The following is a 24,689-nucleotide window of genomic DNA, read 5'->3' on the forward strand; positions in this document are numbered from 1 at the left end:
TTTCTTCATTCAAGAAGTGCTATTAGTCAGCAACAGCTGGAATAAACCAGACATAGTAGTCACTGTACTTACTAGTTACCTTAAGAAGCTGTAGCTTTAGCAGTTTTCAATGTAGCTTAACCTAGGGGCAAGAGAAACCATTGAAAGGTTAAGGATTAGGTGGAGTATGCGGGAGTGGTGACAGAATTGAAGGTATTGGCTGCAGTTTGGAAATTGGTCTGGGTGGTGAGGAATGGATTTGGAAGAAGCTATTACAGAACCCATATACGAGATGATCCTTTTAGTAAGTTGGACTTGGCTGGTGGTTGGTAATAGAAGTGGAGAGAAACAGCCAGATTTCAGCAAGAATGGAGATAAGGTGGCAGCCTGGGCAACATGGTAAAACCCTGTCTCTGATGAAAGTACAAAAATTAGCCGGGCGCGGTGGTGTGTGCCTGTAGTCCCAGCTACTCATGGGATTAAGGTGAGAGGATTACCTGAACTTGGTGAGGTTGACGCTGCAGTGGGCCAGGATCACACCACTGCATTCGCCTGGGTGACACAGTGAGACCGCATCTAGAAAAGAAAGAAAAGAACAGAAAAGAGAAGAGAAAAGAAAGAAAAAAGAAAGAAAGGGAGAAAAAAATGGATGATATAAGGTGGGACAAGGATGACAGAAGTACTAAGGAGGCCTCCTTGGATCTGACTTGCTCATCTATTTGGTGATATTCACTAAGACAAAAGGAATGTTGAAAGAGAATGTGGTTCGAGAGGATAAGGAGAAGTCTAGTTTGGGTCCCATGAGTTCTTAAGTGTCTCCAAGACTGACTATGAGGGATCCGCCTATCTGAAGCTCAGGGAAGAGGTCTAGATTTGGAGGTATTATTGAATCATTGGCATAGAGGTGGTAACTGAAGCTATGGGTGCGAATGAGAATCTCTGTATGTCAGTTTTCTCCTCTGTAAAATGAGACAATAGCAACACTTCATGTTTGTCAACTGGGATAGATGAGCATTAGTATATGAAACCTATGTATATTACTTAGAACCATGCCTGATATCAGCCATGGATAGGTAAAAGAATGGGCATGGCTCTGTTTCCATTAAACTGTATTTGAAAAACAGGGGACAGAGCAAATGTGCTCTGTAGGCTGTAAGTTGCTTACTCCTGCTCTGTGTAGTTGCTCTAGTAGAAGCATAGGGGTGTCCCTCAAATGCATCCAAGTGATGATCACCAATGTCTATCCATTCTTGCTCCAAATACCCTGACAGTTGCCATTTCTCCAACCACATTATCCCCATCCTAGTACTAAACAGCTTCCACGTAGCTCCTCTGACTCCAGCCTTGCTTCTCTTTAAGCCATTCTTAGCATAACAACCCGTGAAAATGTCTCAAAATGCAAATCTGAAGACATCTCCTCTTGGTCAAAAAACCTTCAAGGCTTCACATCACCCATTTGACAAAATAATTGGAAAGCTCCCCACCCATCCCAGATTCTGCCTTCTGCCTCTGACTCCCCAGCTCAACTTTTGCTACGCTCTTTCTCTCTCTCCCCCACCAAACATTTAATTTGTTTCAGTCCTTTCGGACATCAGGCCTTCTCACAGATACCCAAATACCTGTAACATTCCCCTGCCTTTCCCAGACAGAGCAAGGCACTGTCATCCTTCCTTGTTCAGTTCCTGTGCCATGTCCTTGGCAGGAATATCTCTGAACCCTGTCTAGGCTACAGTGCGTCCCTCTGCTGTTTATTTACATACAATGCTTGCCATGTCAAAATAATGGTAATATTTTATTCTAATCATTTGATTAATGCTCTTCTCATTTTATGATGGGAAATTCATGTCTGTCAGGCCTCTGAGCCCAAGCTGAGCCATCATATCCCCTGTGACCTGCACATATACATCCAGATGACCTGAAGCAACTGAAGATCCACAAAAGAAGTGAAAATAGCCAGTTCCTGCCTTAACTGATGACATTCCACCATTGTGATTTGTTCCTGCCCCACCCTAACTGATCAACTGACTTTGTGACAGTACACCCTCCCCGCCCTCGCAGTAACGTACTTTGTGATACTCTCCTCCCTTGTGAATGTACTTTGTACAATACACCCTCCTCACCCTTGAGACGGTACTTGTAATATCCTCCCCCGCCCTTAAGAAGGTACTTTGTAATATTCTCCCTAGCCTTGAGAATGTACTTTGTAAGATCCACCCCCTGCCCACAACAAATTGCTCCTAACTCCACCGCCTATCCCAAACCTATAAGAACTAATTATAATCCCACCACCCTTTGCTAACTCTCTTTTTGGACTCAGCCCGCCTGCACCCAGGTGATTAAAAAGCTTTATTGTGGCCGGGCTGGAGCAAGACCCTGTCTACTAAAAATACAAAAATTAGCTGGTGTGGTGGCAAAACACCTGTAATCCCAGCTCTCCGGGAGGCTGAGGCAGGAGAATCACTTGAACCTGGGAGGTGGAGGTTGCAGTGAGCCGAGATTGTGCCACTGCACTCCAGCCTGGGTGACATAGCGAGACTCTGTCTCAAAAATAAATAAATTAATTAATTATTGTTTTAAGGCCACAAAGTTTGGGGCGGTTGGTTATATAGCAATGTTAACCAAAGCAGCATGCAAACCTAACACGCTTATTTCACTATTTATTTAAAAACCTAGTAATAATAAGTCATGCCCAAAAATAGGGATAAAAAGGTGAGATAAACATGAAATAAGTAGTACTTTAAAATATCTTTCTAACTATGGTTATTTTATTGTACCAGCCCTAGCTAATGGCTCAGTATACACAAGGGCCTAGTAATCAGTAATGACAGTGACACAAATCCTTCTTTTAAAGTCTTCTTAATGATCAAAATTGTGTCATCCACTGTTTGTCAGTTCTGATGAAACCATTGTTTTTTTTTTTTTAATCTCATGATATGGTTAATGGAGAACTTATAATAAGAACCGGGGCCAGACACAGTGGCACATGCCTGTAATCCCAGCACTTTGGGAGGCCAAGACGGCCGATTACCTGAGGTTAGGAGTTTGAGACCAGCCTGGTCAACATGGTAAAACCTTGTCTTTACTAAAAATACAAAAATTATCTGGGCGTGGTGGCACATGCCTGTAAACCCAGCTACTCAGGAGGCCGAGGCATGAGAATTGCGTGAACCTGGGAGGCAGAGGTTGCAGTGAGCCGAGATCACACTACTGCACTCCAGCCTGGTGACAGAGTGAGACAGTCTTTAAAAAAAAAAAAGAAACCGAAAAAATATTAGTTATCCTGAAAAACATGACACATTTCCTTGTTTTACATTACTAATATTTTCATTATTATTATTAATATTTCATTATTCTGGCTTTATCCCTTTAAATTTGTATTTATGCTTGTTTTGACGGTTTTTTGCAGAAATCTCTTAAAGCCAATGTCCCTTTTGCAAAGATTACGAATTAACACTAGATGACACAGTCTGTAACTCTCACACAAACCGCCACAAATCACGACCCTCTGGAAGAGAATGAATGCGCAGGGCTGCGTTCATGTAGGCGACCCTGTGGGAGCGGGAGCTAGGCCCTCCTCTCCCCTCAGGACCCCGCTCGAAATTTGTGACAGTGTGGCAGGGTGACACGCAGAATGAGCACATGCCAATCTATGTGAGTTAAATACAAATACAATTTAATTTTTCCCACATGTTAGAGGAAAAACAAACATAAGTTCTTCTGACATTCCAGTGGAGTCTGTTGCATATCTCAATATATACACACCACGATGAAACCCACTCTGCCAGCAGACAAAGTGCAAATTCCTGAGCTTCGTCTGTGGGCTCCTGCACTTTCTGAATCACCTGACTCCGCCTTCCCTCCCCACCCCCCCTCCTCATTTGCCCTTCCCAGTTTTCTTCTGCACAGGGAGGAAACCCTAAGCGTGGCAAGCCTCTAGGTCATCTCCAAGTACCTTAAAAAGGAGTGACAGATGGGCCGGGCGCGGTGGCTCAAGCCTGTAATCCCAGCACTTTGGGAGGCCGAGACGGGCGGATCACGAGGTCAGGAGATCGAGACCATCCTGGCTAACACGGTGAAACCCCGTCTCTACTAAAAAGTACAAAAAACTAGCCGGGCGAGGTGGTGGGCGCCTGTAGTCCCAGCTACTTGGGAGGCTGAGGCAGGAGAATGGCGTGAACCCGGGAGGCGGAGCTTGCAGTGAGCTGAGATCTGGCCACTGCACTCCAGCCTGGGCGACAGAGCGAGACTCCGTCTCAAAAAAAAAACAAAAAAAAAAAAAAAAAAAAAAAAAAAAAAAAAAGGAGTGACAGATGGACAGAGAGACAAACACCTGAATATTCTGGATAAAAAGATTAAGAATTTCATTTCCTGTCTGGAAAATAATTAAGCTTATAATTTTGCATTTTGCAGTAATAGAATCGCTTAACTTCTGAGAGGAGAAATGAATCCTAATTAAATGAGGCTGGTTTTTTAAAATCCAGATATTATATACTGGATTGCTTTGGAGAACATTTTGTTTTACACCAGTACCTAAGTAGCTTTTAAGAGTTCAGGTTAATCTATGCTGAGGAAATTAATAGCAAAAAGAAAAGGCCACAATCAAGACAGAAAGGATTTAAGTTTTTATTACTGATTATTAAGTGCATTATTTATAGTAGAATCCACAACATACGCCCATGAAAATAAACCAATTCTAGTAAATACATGGTAAATTTTAAAAATGAGAAAAAGGCCTGGCACGGTGGCTCACGCCTGTAATCCCAGCACTTTGGGAGGCTGAGGCGGGTGGATCACGAGGTCAGGAGATCGAGACCATCCTGGCTAACATGGTGAAACCCCGTCTCTACTAAAAAAGAAATACAAAAAAATTAGCCGGGCGTGGTGGTGGGCACCTGTAGTCCCAGCAACTCGGGAGGCTGAAGCAGGAGAATGGTGTGAACCCGGGAGGTAGAGCTTGCAGTGAGCCAAGATCGTGCCACTGCACTCCAGCAAAATACATACACCAAAAGGAGAAAATGGGGCCAGGCATGATGGCTTATGCCTGTAATCACAGCACTCTGGGAGGCTGAGGTGGGAGGTTTGCTTGAGTCCAGAAGATTGAGACCAGCCTGGGCAACATAGTGAGATTCCATCTCAAAAAAAAAAAAAAAAAAAAAGTGGGTATTTGGGAAGACAGTAATCTTTTGGAAAAAGTGTTTTTCCTATGAATGTGACATATGTTCAAGAAAACAGACTGACTTATCCGATATATCCCTTGTGGCAGCAAAGGGAAAACTTCCCCATCACCTTCTTCAGAAGGTTACTCAAAATCATTGACCAGGGGCAGATTAATAGGAGAAAAGTCACACAAATTTATTTGATCATAATTTTATGTGATACAAGAGCCTTCAGAATGAAGACCCAAAGATACAGGGGAAACTGTCCATTTTTATGGTGAAACCCTGTCTTTACTAAAAATACAAAAAATTTTATGGACCTTTTTTTTTTTTTTTTTTTTAAGATGTCTCGCTCTGTGGACAGGTGGGAGTGCAGTGGCGCCATCTCGGCTCACTGCAACCTCCGGCTCCCTGGTTCAAGTTATTCTCTTGCCTCAGCCTCCCGAGTAGCTGGGATTACAGGCACGTGCCACCAGGCCCAGCTAATTTCTGTATTTTTTAGTAGAGACAGGGTTTCACCATGTTGGCCAGGATGGTCTTGATTTCCTGACCTCGTGATCTGCCTGCCTCGGCCTCCCAAAGTGCTGGAATTACAGGCGTGAGCCACCGTGCCCAGCTGTTTGTTTTTTAAGAGCAAGGAGAGTATGTTTTTTAAATGCCATTGGTTCATGTGCCACAGAACCTAAAGCAGTTTCAAATGGACACCGAGTAAAAAAATACGAGTTTTCAGAAGTCTGTCATTACGTATTTACACAAATTACACAATCCTGTATGTATTTACGATTACAGATTATCAGATAGATAACACAAAGCTGTAGTGTTAGTGAGACAAAAGAGAATAAAAACACCACAAGGAAGCCATTTGCTTATCTATCAAGCAGGACCTAGCAGGGCCGATCCTGGCATGTGCTTCAACATTGCTTGGGGACATTTACGTGACAGACGGGAAGATTTGTTCAGTCCGTGCTAGGTAAGTCTTTGACCACAGTGCAAGCGTTGGCACCAAGAAGATGGTAGTTTGGCTGTCTGCGTATCTATTTGTTTAACTGGAACCCCCATTCCACGATGGCTCAGGGTTGCCATCCAACAGGCTTTGGGCCTTTTACAACAAGAACCAGATGCAAACCCATGAGCTGCGGATGACTCACTCTGTTCCCCAACAGGCGATGCCCAGGCCAAAACCCTGAGCCCCCTTAGTATGGAGAGTCATGTAGAGCCATGTAGAAATATGACTGGATAAAAAACGTATGGTCTAATGCTAATAGACTGGGCAGGGAAATCCAGCCCAGCCTGTCTGTCTGGACCCTCCTCGCCTCTCTGAGCATGCATTTCTTCCTTCTGGTGCTGGACCCTCTCTGGAATGGGGGTCTTATAACCTACAGTCAGACAAGGTGAGTCAGATAATTTCTTTATGGCCTTACACAGACAGGCAGGGGGTGGGGGAAGTTAGAGTACTATTTTTAGGTTTTATGGTTGGTTTTGGGGAAAAGGGGTTTGGTTTCTGTGGCCCACCTTGGGGAAGAGGGATTGTAGTCTCGATGGCCAGCCTCAAGGGAGAATGAAGGGCCAGAGACAGGAGAGCAGGAGCCCAACATTCCCCAGTTGAGAAACTGGGTTGGTAGATTATCTTTTTTTTTTTTTTTTTTTGAGATGGGGTCTCACTGTATTGGCCAGGCTAGAGCGCAGTGTCATAATCTCAGCTCACTGCAAGCTCTGCCTCCCAGGCTCAGGCAATCCTCCCACATCCACCTCCCGAGGAGCTGGGACCACAGGCACACGCTACTGTGCCCAGCTAATTTTTTGTATTTTTGGTAGAGACAGGGTTTCACCGTGTTGCTCTGGCTGGTCTCGAACTCCTGAGCTCAAGCAATTTGCCCACCTCAGCCTCCCAAAGTGCTGAGATTATAGGTGTGAGCTACTGTGCCTAGCGGGTGGATTATTTAATAAGCCATTGAACTAGTCTTGCAATCGTGAGAATAGGCCAGTCCAATTAAACGGTTAACAGTTATCTCTCATTTCAGGCAGTGGTGTCGCAGATGGGCTTCCACCAAAGTCAGGCCTCCCCATGAATCAAGCAATCAGATATTTAAGAAAAGGCATTTCTATGAAAACAAAAGAAAAACAAAGATTAACATCTGAAGTTGTCTATAAACTAGTTTTCCTAGAGTCTCTGAAGTAGCTTCAGATTGCAGTGGCAATCTGACAGATATTTCTGGATTATAGTTTGAATCAGGTGTTCAAGTAAACTTTCTGAGTAATCCATACATCAGCTGATATGAACGCTGCTCATATATTAAGTTGCTGTCATTATTTCTTCCAAAGTTTGTATCAAGTTGTCTAGCTAAAGCCTGTAGGGCTTGGTGATTCCAAGTCAGAAAAACAATAGAAAAATTGGGAAACATGAGTTTGGAGACTCGTAACCAGGAAGGAATTCAGGATTCAGTCCAAATTGTAGGCAAATAATAAAAACTCAAAAAAACAATGGTCAGGACTAGAATCTAATAACAAGTATGGTGTAATTTTCTTCTGAAATATAATTTCATCTTCTACAGTCATCCCAATTTTTATCACAAAGATAATAATAATAAGACTAACTTATTTGCAAAGTCAATTTAGTCTCTGACATGATTATCTGCTAAAGTGCAGTAAGAATGGTGATTTACCATAAAGGCTCTCTTTTTTTTTTTTTGCTTTGATTTTTTTATTTATTATACAAACTGAGTTTTCAACAAAGGCAGATTAGCAGGACTATAGTTGTGAAAACAAATCTGAATGTAGACATTCATTAAACTTAAACTAAAAATCATTGTAGGATAAAATGTCCAGCAACTGAAAACTTTTCTGTGATATATACAGAAATGATATCGATGTAAATATTTTCACATAAACAAAAGCAAAGATCAAGAAAAAAATTCAGTATCTTGGTGGGCAACAGAAATACACAGATTAAAAAGGTTATTTTTATTTTACTTCAGTGCTTCTATTGAGCACAACTGTCAGAGCAATAGGAATTACATAAATCTTTACATTTCTTCAGGGAATTACATACAATAAAGACACCTCTCTAGAAGAAAATATAACATTAGCATCATTAGACTCCTGAAAGTCATGACTTTCAATTAAATTACTCTTTTTGCGGCCGGGCGCGGTGGCTCAAGCCTGTAATCCCAGCACTTTGGGAGGCCGAGACGGGCGGATCACGAGGTCAGGAGATCGAGACCATCCTGGCTAACATGGTGAAACCCCGTCTCTACTAAAAATACAAAAAACTAGCCGGGCGTGGTGGCGGGCGCCTGTAGTCCCAGCTACTCGGAGGCTGAGGCAGGAGAATGGCGTGAACCTGGGAGGCGGAGCTTGCAGTGAGCCGAGATCGCCACTGCACTCCAGCCTGGGTGACACAGCGCGAGACTCCGTCTCAAAAAAAAAAAAAAAAAAAAAATTACTCTTTTTGCTCTACTGTGAAGCTACATGCTTTATCAGAATTTTGCCAGTTGAAAGAAAATGAAGCTAATACTGGCAAGATCCGGCAAAACACAGGTGGCAGCAAATTAGGCACAATGAGGTGTGGATTTTCCTCTCAAAGTGGATTACCCCCACCTAGGAGATAATGACTTGCAGCGCAAAACAAACATTGTGGGATAAAACAGACGATATTTAAATATATTTTCTGCAGGGATGGCTCTTAAGTTGGCTTTGTTGGAACTTTTTCATAAGGAATCTCAGATTAAGACTTTTGAAACCTCTCAAGGGCCAGGCACAGTGGCTCACGCCTGTAATCCCAGCATTTTGGGAGGCCGAGGCGGGTGGATCACCTGAGGTCACGAATTCAAGACCAGCCTGGTCAACATGGTGAACCCTCATCTCTACCAAAAATACAAAAAATTAGCTGGGTGCAGCGACATGTGCCTGTAATCCCAGCTACTCGGGAGGCTGAAGCAGGAGAATCGCTTGAATCCAGGAAGCAGAGGTTTCAATGAGCCAAGATGACACTACCACACTCCAGACTGGGTGACAGAGTGAGATTCCGGGTCAAAAAAACAAACTCTTGAGGCAATGAAACCAAGGCAAGGATTCACCATCAGACTGTGCCTATAAAACCTGTATGAATTGGTGAATTTCTCTCCTTTCAATGTCTCCAAAATATCTTGAGGTTCCTGACATTCTTTACTTATTGCAAAGTTAGAAACCCTATAAAGGAATTGTGTGGGCAAGATACCAGGCCTGTCTTTTTCCAAGTCAATATTCTGGCTTTAAAAAGTCAACATCAATCCCTTGAAGCAGTCTGGTTGCATTCAAAAAATGATACTGCAGTGAAAGCCTTGGTAAAATAACCACTGTTTCCAATGTGTCCAGTTACAAAAGAAAATAGGCTCTTTTTGTTTGTTTGCTTTTTGTTTTTTTGTTTGTTTGTTTTGAGATGGAGTCTCACTCTGTCGCCTAGGCTGGAGTGCAGTGGTGCGATCTCCGCTCACTACAACCTCTTCCGCCCAAGATTCAAGCGATTCTCCTGCCTCAGCCTCCCAAGTAGCCGGGATTACAGGTGCCTGCCACCGTGCCTGGCTAATTTTTATATTTTTAGTAGAGACGGGGTTTCACCATCTTGGCTAGGCTAGTCTCAAACTCCTGACCTTGTGATCCACTGGCCTAGGCCTCCCAAGGTGCTGGGATTACAGGCGTGAGCCACCGTGGCCGGCCGAAAATATGTTCCTTATTGAACTTATGCAAATAACTATATTGCCAGAAAGTAAGAACACTGATGAATAGTTTCCAAATTCTGAAGAATTCAGGTAGAAAGAAAGGTAAATGTTTCCATTTTGCCCACAGAAGTATACTTTACCCCAATGCTGTAAGCTATAAATATAGCTCAAAAGAAAAAAAAAATGTCCTTGAGTCTGGAAAACAAAACATAAAAAAATCAGTAATGTTTCAAACAAAAAGCGCTTTAAAAAAATAATTTCAGTCCTTCATCCACTTAGTCCCATGTAATTCTCATTCTCCTTGATGTTGGGTTAGCAATCTGCATAAATGCATCAGTTTTTCATTAGAGCTTTGGACTTTTTCTGTTTGTTTGTTTTGAGACAACGTCTCACTCTGTTGCCCAGGCTGGAGTACAGTGGCACCATCTCGGCTCACTGCAAGCTCCGTCTCCCAGGTTCACGTCATTCTCTGGCCTAAGCCTCCCGAGTAGCTGGGACTACAGGGGTCCACCACCACACCCGGCTAATTTTTTGTATTTTTAGAAGAGACAGGGTTTCACCGTGTTAGCCAGGATGGTCTCGATCTCCTGACCTCGTGATCCACCCATCTTGGCCTCTCAAAGTGCTGGGATTACAGGTGTGAACCACCTCGCCCTGATGAGCTTTGGATGTTTTTACCAATCCAAAGGTGTGATCTCCAAAGTTATCAGAAACCTGTATTTAAGACTACTTGTCAAGGTTCTTTTCATGAATTTCCTTGAAGACACAGCACTCTAGGATTTGCAAAAGGCTTTTAGAAAAAAAAAAAAAACATCAGAATAAAGCAATTTACTGTATATACCATGACATATCAGCCTTTTATTTTTATTTTCATTTTTTATTTTTGGAGTAACGTGGAACTTTTTAATTTGGAAGGCAAAAGGTTACACTTAATTGAAGGCAGAGGTCAGGTTAATAAATGTTCGTTACAAAGTTGTTCTGACACAGAGAGAGGGAACTTCTCTGGGCTCTCCACTTGCGTACCAAATCAGAGTTGGTAGTAAGTACAAATCTGAAGAAAATCCATGTGTCAAACAAGCTGCTATCTCAAGAACTCTTATGCAGGAAAATCAAAGTGAACTTTGTTCCAGTCTCTTACTCTTCAATTAAATAAATGGGAATGATTCAGCCCACCAAGTTCATGACGATAAGGTGCAAGATGGTGCTAGCAAAAAGAAAGAAGCAAAGTCTCACTCCAAGGAGATGCCTTCGAAGTCCACTTTGTTCTGTGGGTTCACCTGTATTCTCAGGCAAACTGCTACAATGAAACTCCCCACACAAGATGTGAAACCCAAGAGGGAAGAGTTGAAGGGGAAGGTCCCCATGAGAAGACAGTAAGTGAATTGCAGCGCCCTAGTCAACAGTATATATAGCAGGTATATATCCAGCAACTTCAGACACTACAGAGTAGAGCTCAAGTACTCTTCTAAGAACCATCAAGTGACTGACACTACTGGCACTGACATGAATGGCTGCAAGGTACACCGGCCAGCGCTCCCTAGGTTCGTAGAGGACCCAGTAACCACACCAAATGTCCATATCAGATTTTTAGGAATCTCATACAATGTTGGAACACATATTAACAACATATCCATACAAATATAACTCAAAGAAAGTGTAACACCATTTCTTAATTAACAACGCTTCCTGTATGATTTTAACATACCAAATAAGCCTCATGTCTCTCTTGGACTTCCAGGGGTCCTATTTATTATTAATAACATATGTTAATGTATTATAAGATTATGTTCAAGTTAGGGGCAAAAATACTTAATTTTAGAATATGAAATTTGATTTTAGGAAGTATATCAAGTATCAAAAGTTTAAAACCCTTGCTATCAAAATAAGAAAGATTTAAGACCCACGTTCAAAATAGAATCACAAGTCACTGTGACCTGATCGAGGACCTGGAAATTGACTGGTTTCCTAACACCTTCCTGTCCTGTGTACTTCTCTGGAAAGTCTTCCTGTATCCCCAAGAGCATGAGTTTTGCATGGTAGAGATGCTAGTTTAACACTGCATGTAATAGGCTAGTTATGACACTTGATTATTACCCTGCTCCTTTATGTATCAGCCTCCACCTGTCTAGGCAGTGACTTCATTCTCTTTGGGTTTCCAGTGCTTAGTACACAATCAGGTAAATGTGTGAGCCTCGATAAATATCTACTCAATAAATTGATTGAATATATTAATCTACCATGTTTTGCTTAAATTAAAAATTGATCAATGGGCTGATATATTTTATAACACATGCATACACACATACGGAGAGACAGAAAGAGAGAGAGCAGAAAATAGATACCAGCATAAAGTCAATTGTGTTAGGCACAAAAGAACCAAATTATATTTTAAATATGGCTATTGATTCAGGCTACTTACTGAACTGCCTTTATCTATTTATGAGATACTTTGCCTTTTCTCCTAACTTCTTCACATTTCTGGATAGACAGTGAAATGTCCCCAGGACTTTTCCTAAATCTTATTAAGCCATGAGTTCTGAGCTCATTAGAAGATTTTGTTTTAAGCTCTAGCTCCATTGTCTAGCTGTGTTTAAGTTCTAGCTTTATTATCAGATAGATAATTATCTAGTATCTAGTAGATAAAGCTTGGGTAAACCACCTAATGTCTCTAAACCCCACTTTAATGTCCCTGAACCTCAGCTTCCTCCCCTATAGAAGTCAAAAGGAAATGCAAACTACTGAACAGAATATGTCATGGTTATTTGTTCTAACATAAGGTTATCAAGCTTATAGGTGGACCCTATAACACACCAGTAAATCACATAGACTCTGGAGTGACACTGGCAGATTTAATTCCAGCAATATCACTTACTAGCTTTGCAAGGTTTATCTAATTACTTACTGATATGGGTTAGCTATGTCTCCATGCAAATCTCATCTTGAATTATAGCCCCATGTGCTGTGGGAGGGACCCAGTGGAAGATAATTGAATCATGGGGGCAGTTCCCCCACGTAGTTTCTGTGGTAGTAAATAAGTCTCACGTTATCTGATCGTTTTATAAGGGGAAACCCCTTTCACTTGGTCCTCATTTTCTCTTGCCACCACCATGTAAGAAGTGCCTTTTGCCTTCCGCTATGATTGTGAGGCCTCCCAGCCATGTGGAACTGTGAGCCCATTAAACCTCTTTTTATTTATAAATTACCCCGTCTTGGGTATGTCTTTATTAGTAGCATGAAAATGGACTAATACACTTACCCTCTCTGTGCCTCCATTTCTCTATCTGTAAAATAATATTAATAATAGAGTTTTTATGAGGATTAAATGAGATAAATCATGTAAAGCCTATTTTAGCATCCAGGAAGATCTCAATCTATGTCAGTTATAATTGTTAAGTTGAAGATTTGTATTAAGTGTGTGGGCCTTTTGAGGTAATACGGCCTGTTTGGAAGCTGAGTTATTTATAATTTTAGAGAGAAAAATGAATCCACCAGAACTCCACCTCTCTATAAACTGCACTCTGTGGCATGGCTTAATTAGAGGCCTGCTGCAGGGCTGAGAAGTAATACTTGACCTTACATGTTCCATAAATCCTCTTGGCAAACTGACCACTCCAGATTTTTATTTTTACTTTCATTTTTTATTTTTGGAGTAGCATATTTTATTTTTTGAGTGCTTCTACCACTATACTAAGAGAGGCTGTTTCCAGAAAAACTCTCAAACTATTTTTCCTCTGCTCTCACACAAAAACAATCAACATAGAAGACTTCTGGACTCCAAAATATATGGGGATTTCTCCCCAGCAGGAAGCAAGCAATCAGTTCTGCAGCGGACACAAGCTAGGTGTCCTCTAATTCAGCTCCAACACTGTCTACCCAGAGATAGCATCAGATCCCACAGGTTGAGGGCTCAGTCCCACAAGAGCACCCTGTCCTTCCAACCAGTCATAAGTTCAGGTCTCTGGAAGTTCTGACCAACAGGCTTCAAGGTGGGGTTGCCATGACCCCCTCTTCGAGTTTGATTAATTTGCTAGAGTGGTTCACAGAACTGAGGAAGACACATTTACCAGTTTATCACTCAGGGTATTTTTTAAAATACAAATAAAAGCCAATGAAAGGGATACAAGAAGGTCAAAGTCTGGAAGGGTCCTGCGCACAGGAGCTTTTGTCCTCGTGGAGTGGGGATGTGTCACCCTGCCAGCATGTGAATGAGTTTTTGTTTACCTTCCCATGATCCTCCATGTGTTCAGCACAGGAGACTCATGGGAAGGTAAAAAACACTTCTTAGAAGCTCCCTGATCCATTCCTTTTGGGTTTTCATGGAGGCTTCATTACATAGGCATGACTGATTAAACTACTGGCCATTGGTGATTAACTTGACCAGCCCCACTGTGAAGCTATCAGTCAACACTAACATACAAAAAGACAGCCTTTGGAGATTCAAGGATTTTTAGTAATCATATGCCAGGAAACAGGAACAAAGACCAAATACATGTATTTCACAATATCACAGGGCCATTGGCTTTTTTGAGGCCTTTCCTCAGATCACTAGAGCAGCATACAGGAAAACCAATTTTCTACTAGGGTTCTTTAGATGTTCAGACTTGGTGTGATCCTCCTGTGAGTTAAAATGTACCTCCTCCAAAAGTCTGATTCATTTGTCTCTCTACTTAGAAAAAACTGGTATGGAAACTCTTTTTCACCAATGATGATGACAGGCATTTTTCCCAACAATGTAAGCCCAATATATTCCAGTCTCAATTTACAAGACAGATACATCACAGGATCTTTAATACACATATCTAGGAAGATCTCTGAATTACTTAATAAAATATTCGGGAATATTCCATCCACCCCAGAGCTGACAAAGAACAACAGTTATAGAAAAAATAGCTGTACAGGCAGTGAATATTTAAGATGGGTTGGTACCTTTCGTTTTAATAGCTTTTATTAGTCACAACTTGTTAAACTGTAACATTCCTTTCTAAATCTGCTTCCTGCTCCTTCCTCACTTCTGTAATTTTCTGCAGTAGAATATGTAGTACATACTGGCTCTACAAATTGCCAGGTGCACATCAAAGGAAAGCATGAAAAAAATAGTAAAGAAAAAGTAAACCTCCCAAAAGATTTCATTGTTAGATAAGAAAACTAGCACACATGCGCACACATACACACACACACATACACACTTTAGAGAAAGACCTAGGGGTCCTGATAAGCTGGCACATAAACCTGTTGTTCCCATCAAATGAATCATCAAAGATTTGAGAGTTAATTTGAGTGAATGTGTCAGTATTATTCCAACAAAGACATAAGTATACACACAAACAAAAGATTTTTTTTTTTTTTTTTTTTTTTGAGACAGGGTCTCATTATGTTGTCCAGGCTGGAGTGCAGTGGCTGCTGATAGATATGATCATAGCACACTGCAGACTTGAACTCCTGGGCTCAAGCAATCCACCTGCCTCAGTCCCCCAAGTAGCTGGGACTACAGGCATGTGCCACCTTGCCCAGTTACAAGATGTTTTTTACCTGAAGAGTTAATATAATCCATAATAATAACCACCCTCTGTATAACTCATCCTACATCAGGCCCTTAGTTTCACACACATTTCACCACATTTTTCATACTTAAAACAACCCTATAAGGTAGATATCATCATTACTATAGCAACCCATTTTACAGATGAGAAAATTGCAAGCAGTTTGGTGATTCTCTAAGATGATGCACAGGACTCAATACTTTCAACTATAATTTATTACAGTATAAAAATTATGGCCAGGCGTGGTGGCCCATGCCTGTAATTCCAGCACTTTGGGAGGCCGAGACAGGTGGATCACAAGGTCAGGAGATCAAGACCATCCTGGCCAACATGGTGAAACCCCGTCTCTACTAAAAATACAAAAATTAGCCGGGTGTGTTGGTGTGTGCCTGTAATCCCAGCTACTCGGGAGGCTGAGGCAGGAGAATGGCTTGAACCCAGGAGGCAGAGGCTGCAGTGAGCCGACATGGGGCCACTGCACTCCAGCCTGGGAAACAGAGTGAGACTCCGTCTCAAAAAAAAAAAAAAAATTTTTTTTACAAGGCAAAAATCAGCAAAAGGAAAAGGCGTGTGGGAAAGGGAAATCAGACATGGGCTTCCCAGAGTCCTCTCCCAGTGAAGTCACACAGGATGCACTTAACTCCCCCAGCAACGAGTTGTGATAATACGTGTAAAACATTACTTACTAGGGAATCTCATTAGACACTCAATGCCCAAGGTTTTTATGTGGGGCTGTCATGTAAACACTCTTACCTAGCACATCCTAAAATTCCAGACTCCCAGAAGGGAGCAGATATTCAGCAGAAACTTCATTGTTTGTACAAGTATTTTAGGCATCGTGAGCCATTCTTCTCAGGGAATGGTGAGAACCCTCCAGAAATTCAAGTTCCCAGACACCAGACAAGGGCCAGCCTTGCAAGCCTTTCTAAGACTAGCAGCCTCAGGCCTACTTTAATTCTTTTCTACACAGGAGTAGCCTGAGAAGCCTTGGTCAACTGTGCAGAGGCAGAGGACGGGGCTGTCACTGAGCAAGGGACATGAAGCATTCAAGTGTGTGTGTGTGTGTGTGTATATACACACACATTATATATACACATTATATATACACATTATATATACACATTGTATATTTTATATATACATTATATATACACATTATATATACATTATATATACACATTATATATATATATTTTTAGACAGGGTTTCTGTCTGCCCCCCAGACTGGAGTGCAGTGGTGCAATCTCAGCTCACTGCAGCCTCCGCCTCCCGGGTTCAAGCGATTCTCCTGCCTCAGCCTCCTGAGTAGCTGGGATTACAGGCATGCACCACCATGACTGCCTAATTATTTTGTTTGGTTTTTTTGTATAGATGGGGTTTTGCCATGTTGCCCAGACTGGTCTCAAACTCCTGAGCCCAAGTAATCCTCCCACCTCGGCTTCCCATAGTGCTAGAATTACAGGCATAAGCCACCATACCCGGCCTTCAAGTATATTTCTTATGTTCACATCAGAGAGAAGCAAACTCAGTATCAAGAAGATTGATTGCCTTGACTGAAGTAACACACCTGCAGAGGGAGAGCTGGTTCTAGAACCCAGGTCTTCAGACCACACAGGGCACTTAACAAATATCAGAGTGAAAAGCAGAATCTGCTCAGTCCATTCCCTTCTCTGCCATTAGTGAAGATACCGATCAATCAATTTAATTTTTATTCATACACTATAAGGATTTATTAAAATCAAACAAAACAAAACAATACAAGTTGATTTTTCACAGGTGACTTTTTAATCTGCATGATGGCATGATTATAGCACTAGACATTTTCAACCGATTATGTCGATAATATACATTCTCATTTCCTCCCTTTTTTCCCCCCTCAGTTTTCTGACCCATCCTCCCTTTTCTAGAGTGAGAAGACCATAAATTACCAATGATTTATTGAAAAATACTGCCTTTGAGTAATTCTTAGTAACTTGTAAGAAAATAACAGTAACAAATTATAATGAGAGGAGGCAGAGAAAGAGAACCTCTTCTTTACACAAGAATGCTACTCAGTGCCCAGAATGATATAATTAGATCCATTAATGCTAAAGTCATCAGAAGAAAGGTTGTCAGAGAATGGGATGTTTACACAGCCTCAAGTCTTGTGCCACAAATTACATATTAATTTAAAAGGAGAAAATGTCCCTTTACAAGGGTGAGAAATGGTGGCCACCACCTTCACCAAGTGACCAAACTTAACATGACTAATGCAGGAACCAATGCTTATCATGTGTCTCCTGATGCAAGGCAATTAGGAGTACACAACCTCACTTCAGTGGTATTCTTGCCAAGAAGTAGAGCCTGGCTCTAGTCATAAAGATAAAATTAGAGAAATTCAGGATGTGAAACAGCCCATGAGCCTGAATTATTCAAAACAGACAATGTCATTAAAAAACAATAGCAGCAAAAACACACAAATATTGATCCATATTAAAAGAGACATAACTATGAAGAGTAATGTGTAAACAAAACAAACACATTTTGAGGTCAACTAGGGAAAAATTATATATGAACTAGATATGACGTGATCTCACTGAATTAATATTAATCTTCTCAGGTGTGCTATGGAGGAGAATGTCCCATATGAAGTATTTAGATAGGAAATATCACAACCATAATTTATTTTCATATGATTCAGTACTTGGGAGAAAGAGAAAGCATATAGAAAGGTTAACCATTGGTGAATCAGTTGATAAATGACAGATTCAAAAACAGTTGTTTTTTGAAATAGTAGTTCTTTCATCTCTACAGTAAGTGTGATGGTTAATTTCATGTGTCTACTTGGCTAAGCTATGGCGCCCAATTGCTTAGACAACACAAGTTCAAATGTTGCTGTGAAAGCATTTTTTAGATGTGATTGCCATTTAAATCAGCAGACTTTGAGTGAAGCAGATGGCCCTCAATGTGGGAGGGCCTCATCCAATTAGTTGAAGGCCTTAAGAGCAAAAAAGATGCAGGTTTCCTGAAGAAGGAATTTGGCCTCAGGACTGCAATTGCAATAGATACTGTACCTGACCTGCCTTGCAAATTTCAGATTCATGACTGCAACATCAACTCTTACCAGAATTTCCAGCTGACCAACTTGCCCTATGGATTTCAGACTTGCCAGCTCCCACGATCACGTGAACCAATTCCTTAAAATAAATCTCTTTCTTTCTCTCTCGATCTCTTGATAGATAGAGAGCTAGAAAGATTATAGATATAGATAAAGATATAAATATAGATACAGATATGCCCTATTGGTTCTATTTCCCTGGAGAACCCTGCCTAACACAATAGGTTTGGAAATTGCTAAATAAAAAATTGCAGAGAAATTATTTTTAAAATCTTCACTTGTCTGTTAAATGTGGGACAGAATAATTTTTAAAAACACAAATCATCTCCAAACCCCAGTTCAACTATAAGTTACAAGCTTTTCTCCCTGATTGAGATTTATATTTGAAGCAATAGTCATTTGCTTTGAGTTAGATTTCACCTCTTGGATGATAATGAAATGAGTAAAAATCAAGTTATAAGATGCCTATAATCCCGGCTACTTGGGAAGGTGAGGTGGGAGAATCGCTTGAACCCGGGAGACGGAGGTAGCAATGAGACGAGATCGTGCCACTGTACTCCAGCCTGGGTGACAAAGTGAGACTCTGTCGAAAAAAAAAAAAAAAAAAAGAAAGAAAAGAAAAAAATCAAGTTGTAAGAGAGAAAGAGAAGAATGCAAGGTGATCTACATAGACAAGCTACATAGCAATGCTGGAAAAACCTAGAATGTTATTTTTCCTTAAAAATCTGCCAGTGGCTCCAGTTAAACATGGCAGACTGAACACATGAACCTTTCTCCACATCTTTTTAGATATTCACCTAAACTAATACCATTGTCTTTTAAAGTTTAATCCATAAGAGAAAGAGAATGGGAAACATGGTAATGAGTGACATTAACATTTTGAAAGTTAGAAAGCTGATAGCAGAGAAGGAACTAACTCTGTAGATTAGAAAGAACTGAAACTGTATTGCACAAAGAAGGAGATACTGATGAGAAGCCACCTTTCCCTCATCTCAGAAAGGCTCAGAATAGAAGATCCAGGTGCTTCCAAAGGGAAGGCTGAAAAAAGGGACTTTTGATGCCAATCTATATAACCATTCATTGAATGACATTGTCTTGGGAGAGTACGACCAGGAATAGTTTTATTTTTCTCTCATTACTGCCCTTTATACCCACTTTCAAAAATCTACCATCCCCATCTGGAGATGATCACACTGATCCTATTGAGTTTCCAGTCACTTTTAAGTATTAGGAAAATCTTGCTGCAAGTACTTAAAAGACCAGTATGATCTGTAATAAAACTTTGACCTCACATTGCATTCAATACTTTACTGTCTGAGCAGCCACCACCACCAGCCCCCAACAAGCTGAGGGTGGTAACATCTGTAAAAGAAAACAAAATTTCAAAATTCTCTAAAATTATTTATTATGCCAAGGGAGAAGTTAAGTCCTGGAAACTGAGTCACATAGCATGTTTGCAATTCTGCTTCTTAGGTTATGGATTCACTCTCTTCTCATCGTTCTAGTTCTGTAAATGACTAGGAGAGACCAGAGATCAGACCTTCCCCCTTCACTGATCTTTGTTATGGATTAATGGATTAACTGCCTCCTTTATTGCCCTGTACCTAACTCACACCAGATGACACAAAAGACCCCTTGGGATAAGCACGGTAGCCCATGTCTGTAATTCAGGCATTTTGGGAGGCTGAGGCAGGAGAATTGTTTGAGTCCAGGAGTTTGAGACTAGCCTGGGAAAAAGGGGGATCCAGTCTCTATAAAAAATAAAAAACAAAAAAAATTAGCCGGGCGTGGTGGCATATGACTGTGGTCCCAGCTAGTCAGGAGACTGAGGTGGTAGGACCACTTGAGCCCACAAGATCAAAGCTGCAGTGAGCTGTGATTGTGCCATGCCAACCTGCAATACAGAGTGAGACAGTCTCAAAAAAAATAATAATAATAAAAAATAAGAAAAAGAAAAAACAAAAATACAAACCCATGACTGTCACACTTTAAGTGCTAAATGGTTTTTGTTTTGTTTTGTTTTGTTTTGAGATGGAGTTTCACCCTTGTTGCCCAGGCTAGAGTGCCATGGTGCAATCTCAGCTCACTACAACCTCTACATCCCAGGTTCAAGCAATTCTCCTGCCTCAGCTTCCCGAGTATCTGGGATTACAGGTGTGCACCACCATGCTGGGCTAATTTTTTTGTTTTTGTTTTTGTTTTTGTAATTTTTAGTAGAGATGGGGTTTCACCATATTGGCCAGGCTGGTCTCGAACTCCTGACCTCAGATGATTCGCCCGCCTCGGCCTCCCAAAGTGCTGAGATTACAGGCGTGAGCCATCGCTCCCGGCCCGTGAAATGTTAAATATGCCTTTCCCAAATGAAGAAGACTACCTTGACTAATCAGATCATTGTAAGTAGGCATTAAGCCTTACACAGAAAGATGTTGAAATTTTGTTAAGCTTACCTAAACTTTCTCTATATAAACCATCCCAAACTTCTACAGTTCAGAACACTGACTTCCATTCTTTGGGATCCATGTTTCCCTAGCACTTGTCCTTAAACTTTGCACTTGAATAAACTCTCTTTAAACTAGATTCTGATCCTTTTGATTATTTTAGGTTGGCACATCCAACAGAAATGGGGTTCCTGTTTTTTCAGCATTGGAGCTCAGGACACACCATCCCAAAATATGACCAGAATATGCCACATCAGATTATACTTATTTGACATATTTCCAGTTAGTTATTCTGAGACACTGTAGACACAGGAGTAGCTCTGAAAAACTGTCTTTTTGTAAACAAAATTGATATCTATAAAGAAAAAAACTTTTGATAAGAATCTCATCAACCAGGGAAGATTTTATCATCAGGGAGAAGACTGGACATCCTGCCCAGGTAGACCTTGTCACAGGCTATTACTTATTCTTCTGATGGGGGACTCTGAGACAACTTTTATCACCTGAGAGACTTTTAATCTGCATAACAAGACAACCTATGCTTGCTATACACTTCCTCTCCTCACCCTCCTACAACCTGTCACCTCCTCCCCTCAATAAGCCCCAAGCCCTGATTCCTTTTCTGTAGCTCAGGAATACTACATAAACTTCAATCCTCTGGCCTTTCTTTGAGTCTCATATTTTACGGGACTCCCATGTGTATGCACAAAATACATCTATGTCTTTTCTCCTATTTATCTTTCTACTGTCAGTTTACTTCATTAACTCATTTATGAAAAGGGTAAAGAAAGTTTTCTCTCTCCCACATGACTTTCCTCTCCACTCCCCAGCTGCTGTTTCCAGGACTCACGGAGTTAAGTGTGGATCATGAATTAGAGGAAATGGTTAACAATCTCATTGGTCCATGACCATTATAATCTGGCACGGGGGACCCTCTCCTATGGCAAATGCCCAAATTCTGGCTTTCTATTGCATCATGGTCACTTATGGATTCTTTACAACCTCCCCTCCCCCTTGTTCCCACCTCCAATGGAGACCGCTGCCTTGCATAGCCCCACTGCAATGATGCACATTCTGTCTCACCTCTAAGGATTCTCCTTCAACCACAGCTCTGGCATTATACCCTACACAGCCTCTGAACCCTGGGGTCTCCTTGCCCCAGCAAGCAGCCTTCTTAGACAGCGTCCTTTTGAGGTGTTTCTATGACACCTTTCCTCAGAGTTCACATAGTTCATGACATTTTTGCCCTACTAAACTCTGGAACTGCAAACTGCACCCACCGAAGACCCCTCTCTTGACTCTAACCACAGGCAGCACCAGCCAGCCTGGACTGTCCCAGGGGAGAGCTGACACTGCTATGTCCCATACACCAGTGGCACAAGTCAAGTGTTCGCAAGCTACAGATCCTCTGGGCAAAGCACTTCTCACTTAATTTTTAGTGAATGCTATGATGGGAGAATGGGAGAATCACTTGTTTACCTCTTCCAGGGTAAAGAAGTTTCCAGAAATGCCAAGCTCTCCTTGATTGGCTGGCAATTTTTTATTTCCAAATACTCTTATTTCCTTTCTGTTCAATCGCCAGTCTTCTATTAAATATACAATGGAGATAAGTTATAGGCTAAAGCTTGCAGAATTAGTTTAGTCATCCTTTAGAAAGTTCTTTAGATTTGTCAAACGTGTTTGGAATTTGGAGGTAGCATCCCTCTGTGCTCAGCACTGAAGTCTCAGTGGAACAGAGCCCTTTTTTTCTTTTTTTCTTTTTCTTCTTCTTTTTTTTTTTTTTTGAAGTGGAGTCTTGCTCTGTCACCCAGGTTGGAGTACAATGGCACAATCTCAGCTCACTACAACCTCCGTCTCCCAGGTTCTGGTGATTCTCCTGCCTCAGCCTCCCAAGTAGCTGAGACTACAGGAGCCCACCATCACGCCTGGCTAAGTTTTTGTATTTTTAGTAGAGACAAGGTTTCATCATGTTGGCCAGACTAGTCTTGAGCTCCTGACCTCAGGTGATCCAACCCCTCAGCTTCCCAAAGTGCTGGGATTACAGGTGTGAGCCACTATGCCCGGCCCAGGATGCTATTTTTTTAAAGGATTAATCAGAAGAAATATGAAGAGTAAAATTTTAAAATTCAAGGGAAAGGTTGAAAGATAACATTGATGAAGTCTTTCTCCCACCTCAAAAATTGGACACTAGGAGAGAAAAATTAAATTAGAGGATCAATCAAGGAGGTCTAATATTAAACAAATAGAAGTTTAAGAACGAGAAAAGAGGGAAAGCAGAGGAGAAGAAATCAGTAAAGATATAGGAAAAGAAAATTTTCTAGGATGAATGACTAAGGACCCATGTTATGATAAAGCTCCCCAAATTAGCAATAAAAAGAGACCCTGAATACCTCAAGGAACAAAAAATAGGTTACACATAAAAAGGACCTGAAATACGAGCCCCTTTGGACTTCTCATCAGTAACACAGGAAACTAGAAAACAGTAAAGCAATTCCCTTAAAATTCTGGTGAAAAACCATTTCTAACCTAGGATATTATTCAAAATCAAGTATTAACCTAGAGCAAAAGTAGAACAAAAAGTCAGGTATGTAAAGAATCAAAACATCTACCTCTCATGTGCTCTTAATCTAAAAACAACTGGAGCATATGTGCAACACAAATGAGGAAGTAAGTAAAAAGGAGAACACCACAAGATTCAGAAAACCGGGGATGTAACACAGAGAGAGGGTAAAAGATGCCAAGAGGAAGTCTTAGGCAGGCAGCTGTGCAGCTGGCTCAGAGAGAAACCAGCACAAATTAGTGCAAGAATGAGAATGGTGGCAGAAAGAGTACAGAGAAAAAAAAGAAAACGAACTGTCAGATATATCTAACCTAAGCAAAATTACATTGAGAGGCTGTCAGGAAGTTGGGAATTGGAAATAATTCATAAAAAATATACAGTAAGGTAAGTAAATAAAAGGAAATAATGCAGGAATTAACTGCAGGAAAAACAAAATGAGGTATAAGGGGAAAAAAATGTAACCACAGTACACTACTTGACTTGCCAGTGACTTTTAAAAATGGAATTCCATCTGCTACTCAAAACCTCTCAGGGGCATTTCACCACATTTAGAATAAAATCCACACTTACCAGGACTAAGGAACTTCAATGACGTGACTCCACTCCTGAAATCCCCCCTCTCGGATTATCCTCTGGGAAGTTTCATTTGCTGTTCCATACGCATGGGACACTCTTACCTCCAGATCATGGTACTCAGGTGTCAGCTGAAAGTTCACCTTTTCTGTGAAGCTTTCCCTGACCAGTCAATAAAACTTAGTACCAGTTTCTCTCAGCTCTGTAACTACTGCATCATTTCATTTTATTCATATTGCATCACTGATTGAAAATATTTGATATGTTACTATATGAGGATAAATTATAATAATATTAGTTAATACTTACAATACTTACATACTACTTATTTCAGACCGGACCCTGTTATAAGTGATTTATATTTGTTTTTGGTTCTTTGTTGCAGACAGAATCTCTTTCTATCGCACAGGCTGGAGTGCAATGGCACAATCTCGGCTCACTGCAACCTCCACCTCCTGGATTCAAATGATTCTCATGCCTCAGCCTCCTGAATAGCTGGGATTACAGGTGTGTGCCACCACGCCTGGTTAATTTGTTTGTTTGTTTGTTTTATTTTGTTTTGTTTTGAGATGGAGTCTCACTCCATCGCCCAGGCTGGAGTGCAGCGGCGCAATCTCGGCTGACTGCAACTTCCGCCTCCCAGGGTCAA

At 41.1% G+C, this 24,689-nt stretch overlaps 1 protein-coding gene and 1 pseudogene across 3 annotated transcripts in view; both read right to left on the reverse strand.

The window, feature by feature from the left end:
• BCAT1 (branched chain amino acid transaminase 1) overlaps positions 1-24,689 on the reverse strand; it is a 156,626-nt gene that overhangs the window by 111,642 nt on the left and 20,295 nt on the right. Inside the window, exon 1 of one of the 3 annotated variants that reach the window (XM_017945737.3) lies at positions 477-1,963. The exons of the other annotated variants lie outside the window; for them this stretch is intronic. Coding sequence (XP_017801226.1) covers positions 477-527 — 51 coding nt within the window. The 5' untranslated portion in view covers positions 528-1,963. Of the gene's footprint in view, positions 1-476; positions 1,964-24,689 lie in introns of those variants that run through there. 3 annotated transcript variants of the gene reach the window in all.
• LOC108580928 lies at positions 10,403-12,845 on the reverse strand (annotated as a pseudogene).

Source organism: Papio anubis, chromosome 9 (assembly GCF_008728515.1).
Source record: "Papio anubis isolate 15944 chromosome 9, Panubis1.0, whole genome shotgun sequence".
Classification (NCBI taxonomy): domain Eukaryota; kingdom Metazoa; phylum Chordata; class Mammalia; order Primates; family Cercopithecidae; genus Papio; species Papio anubis.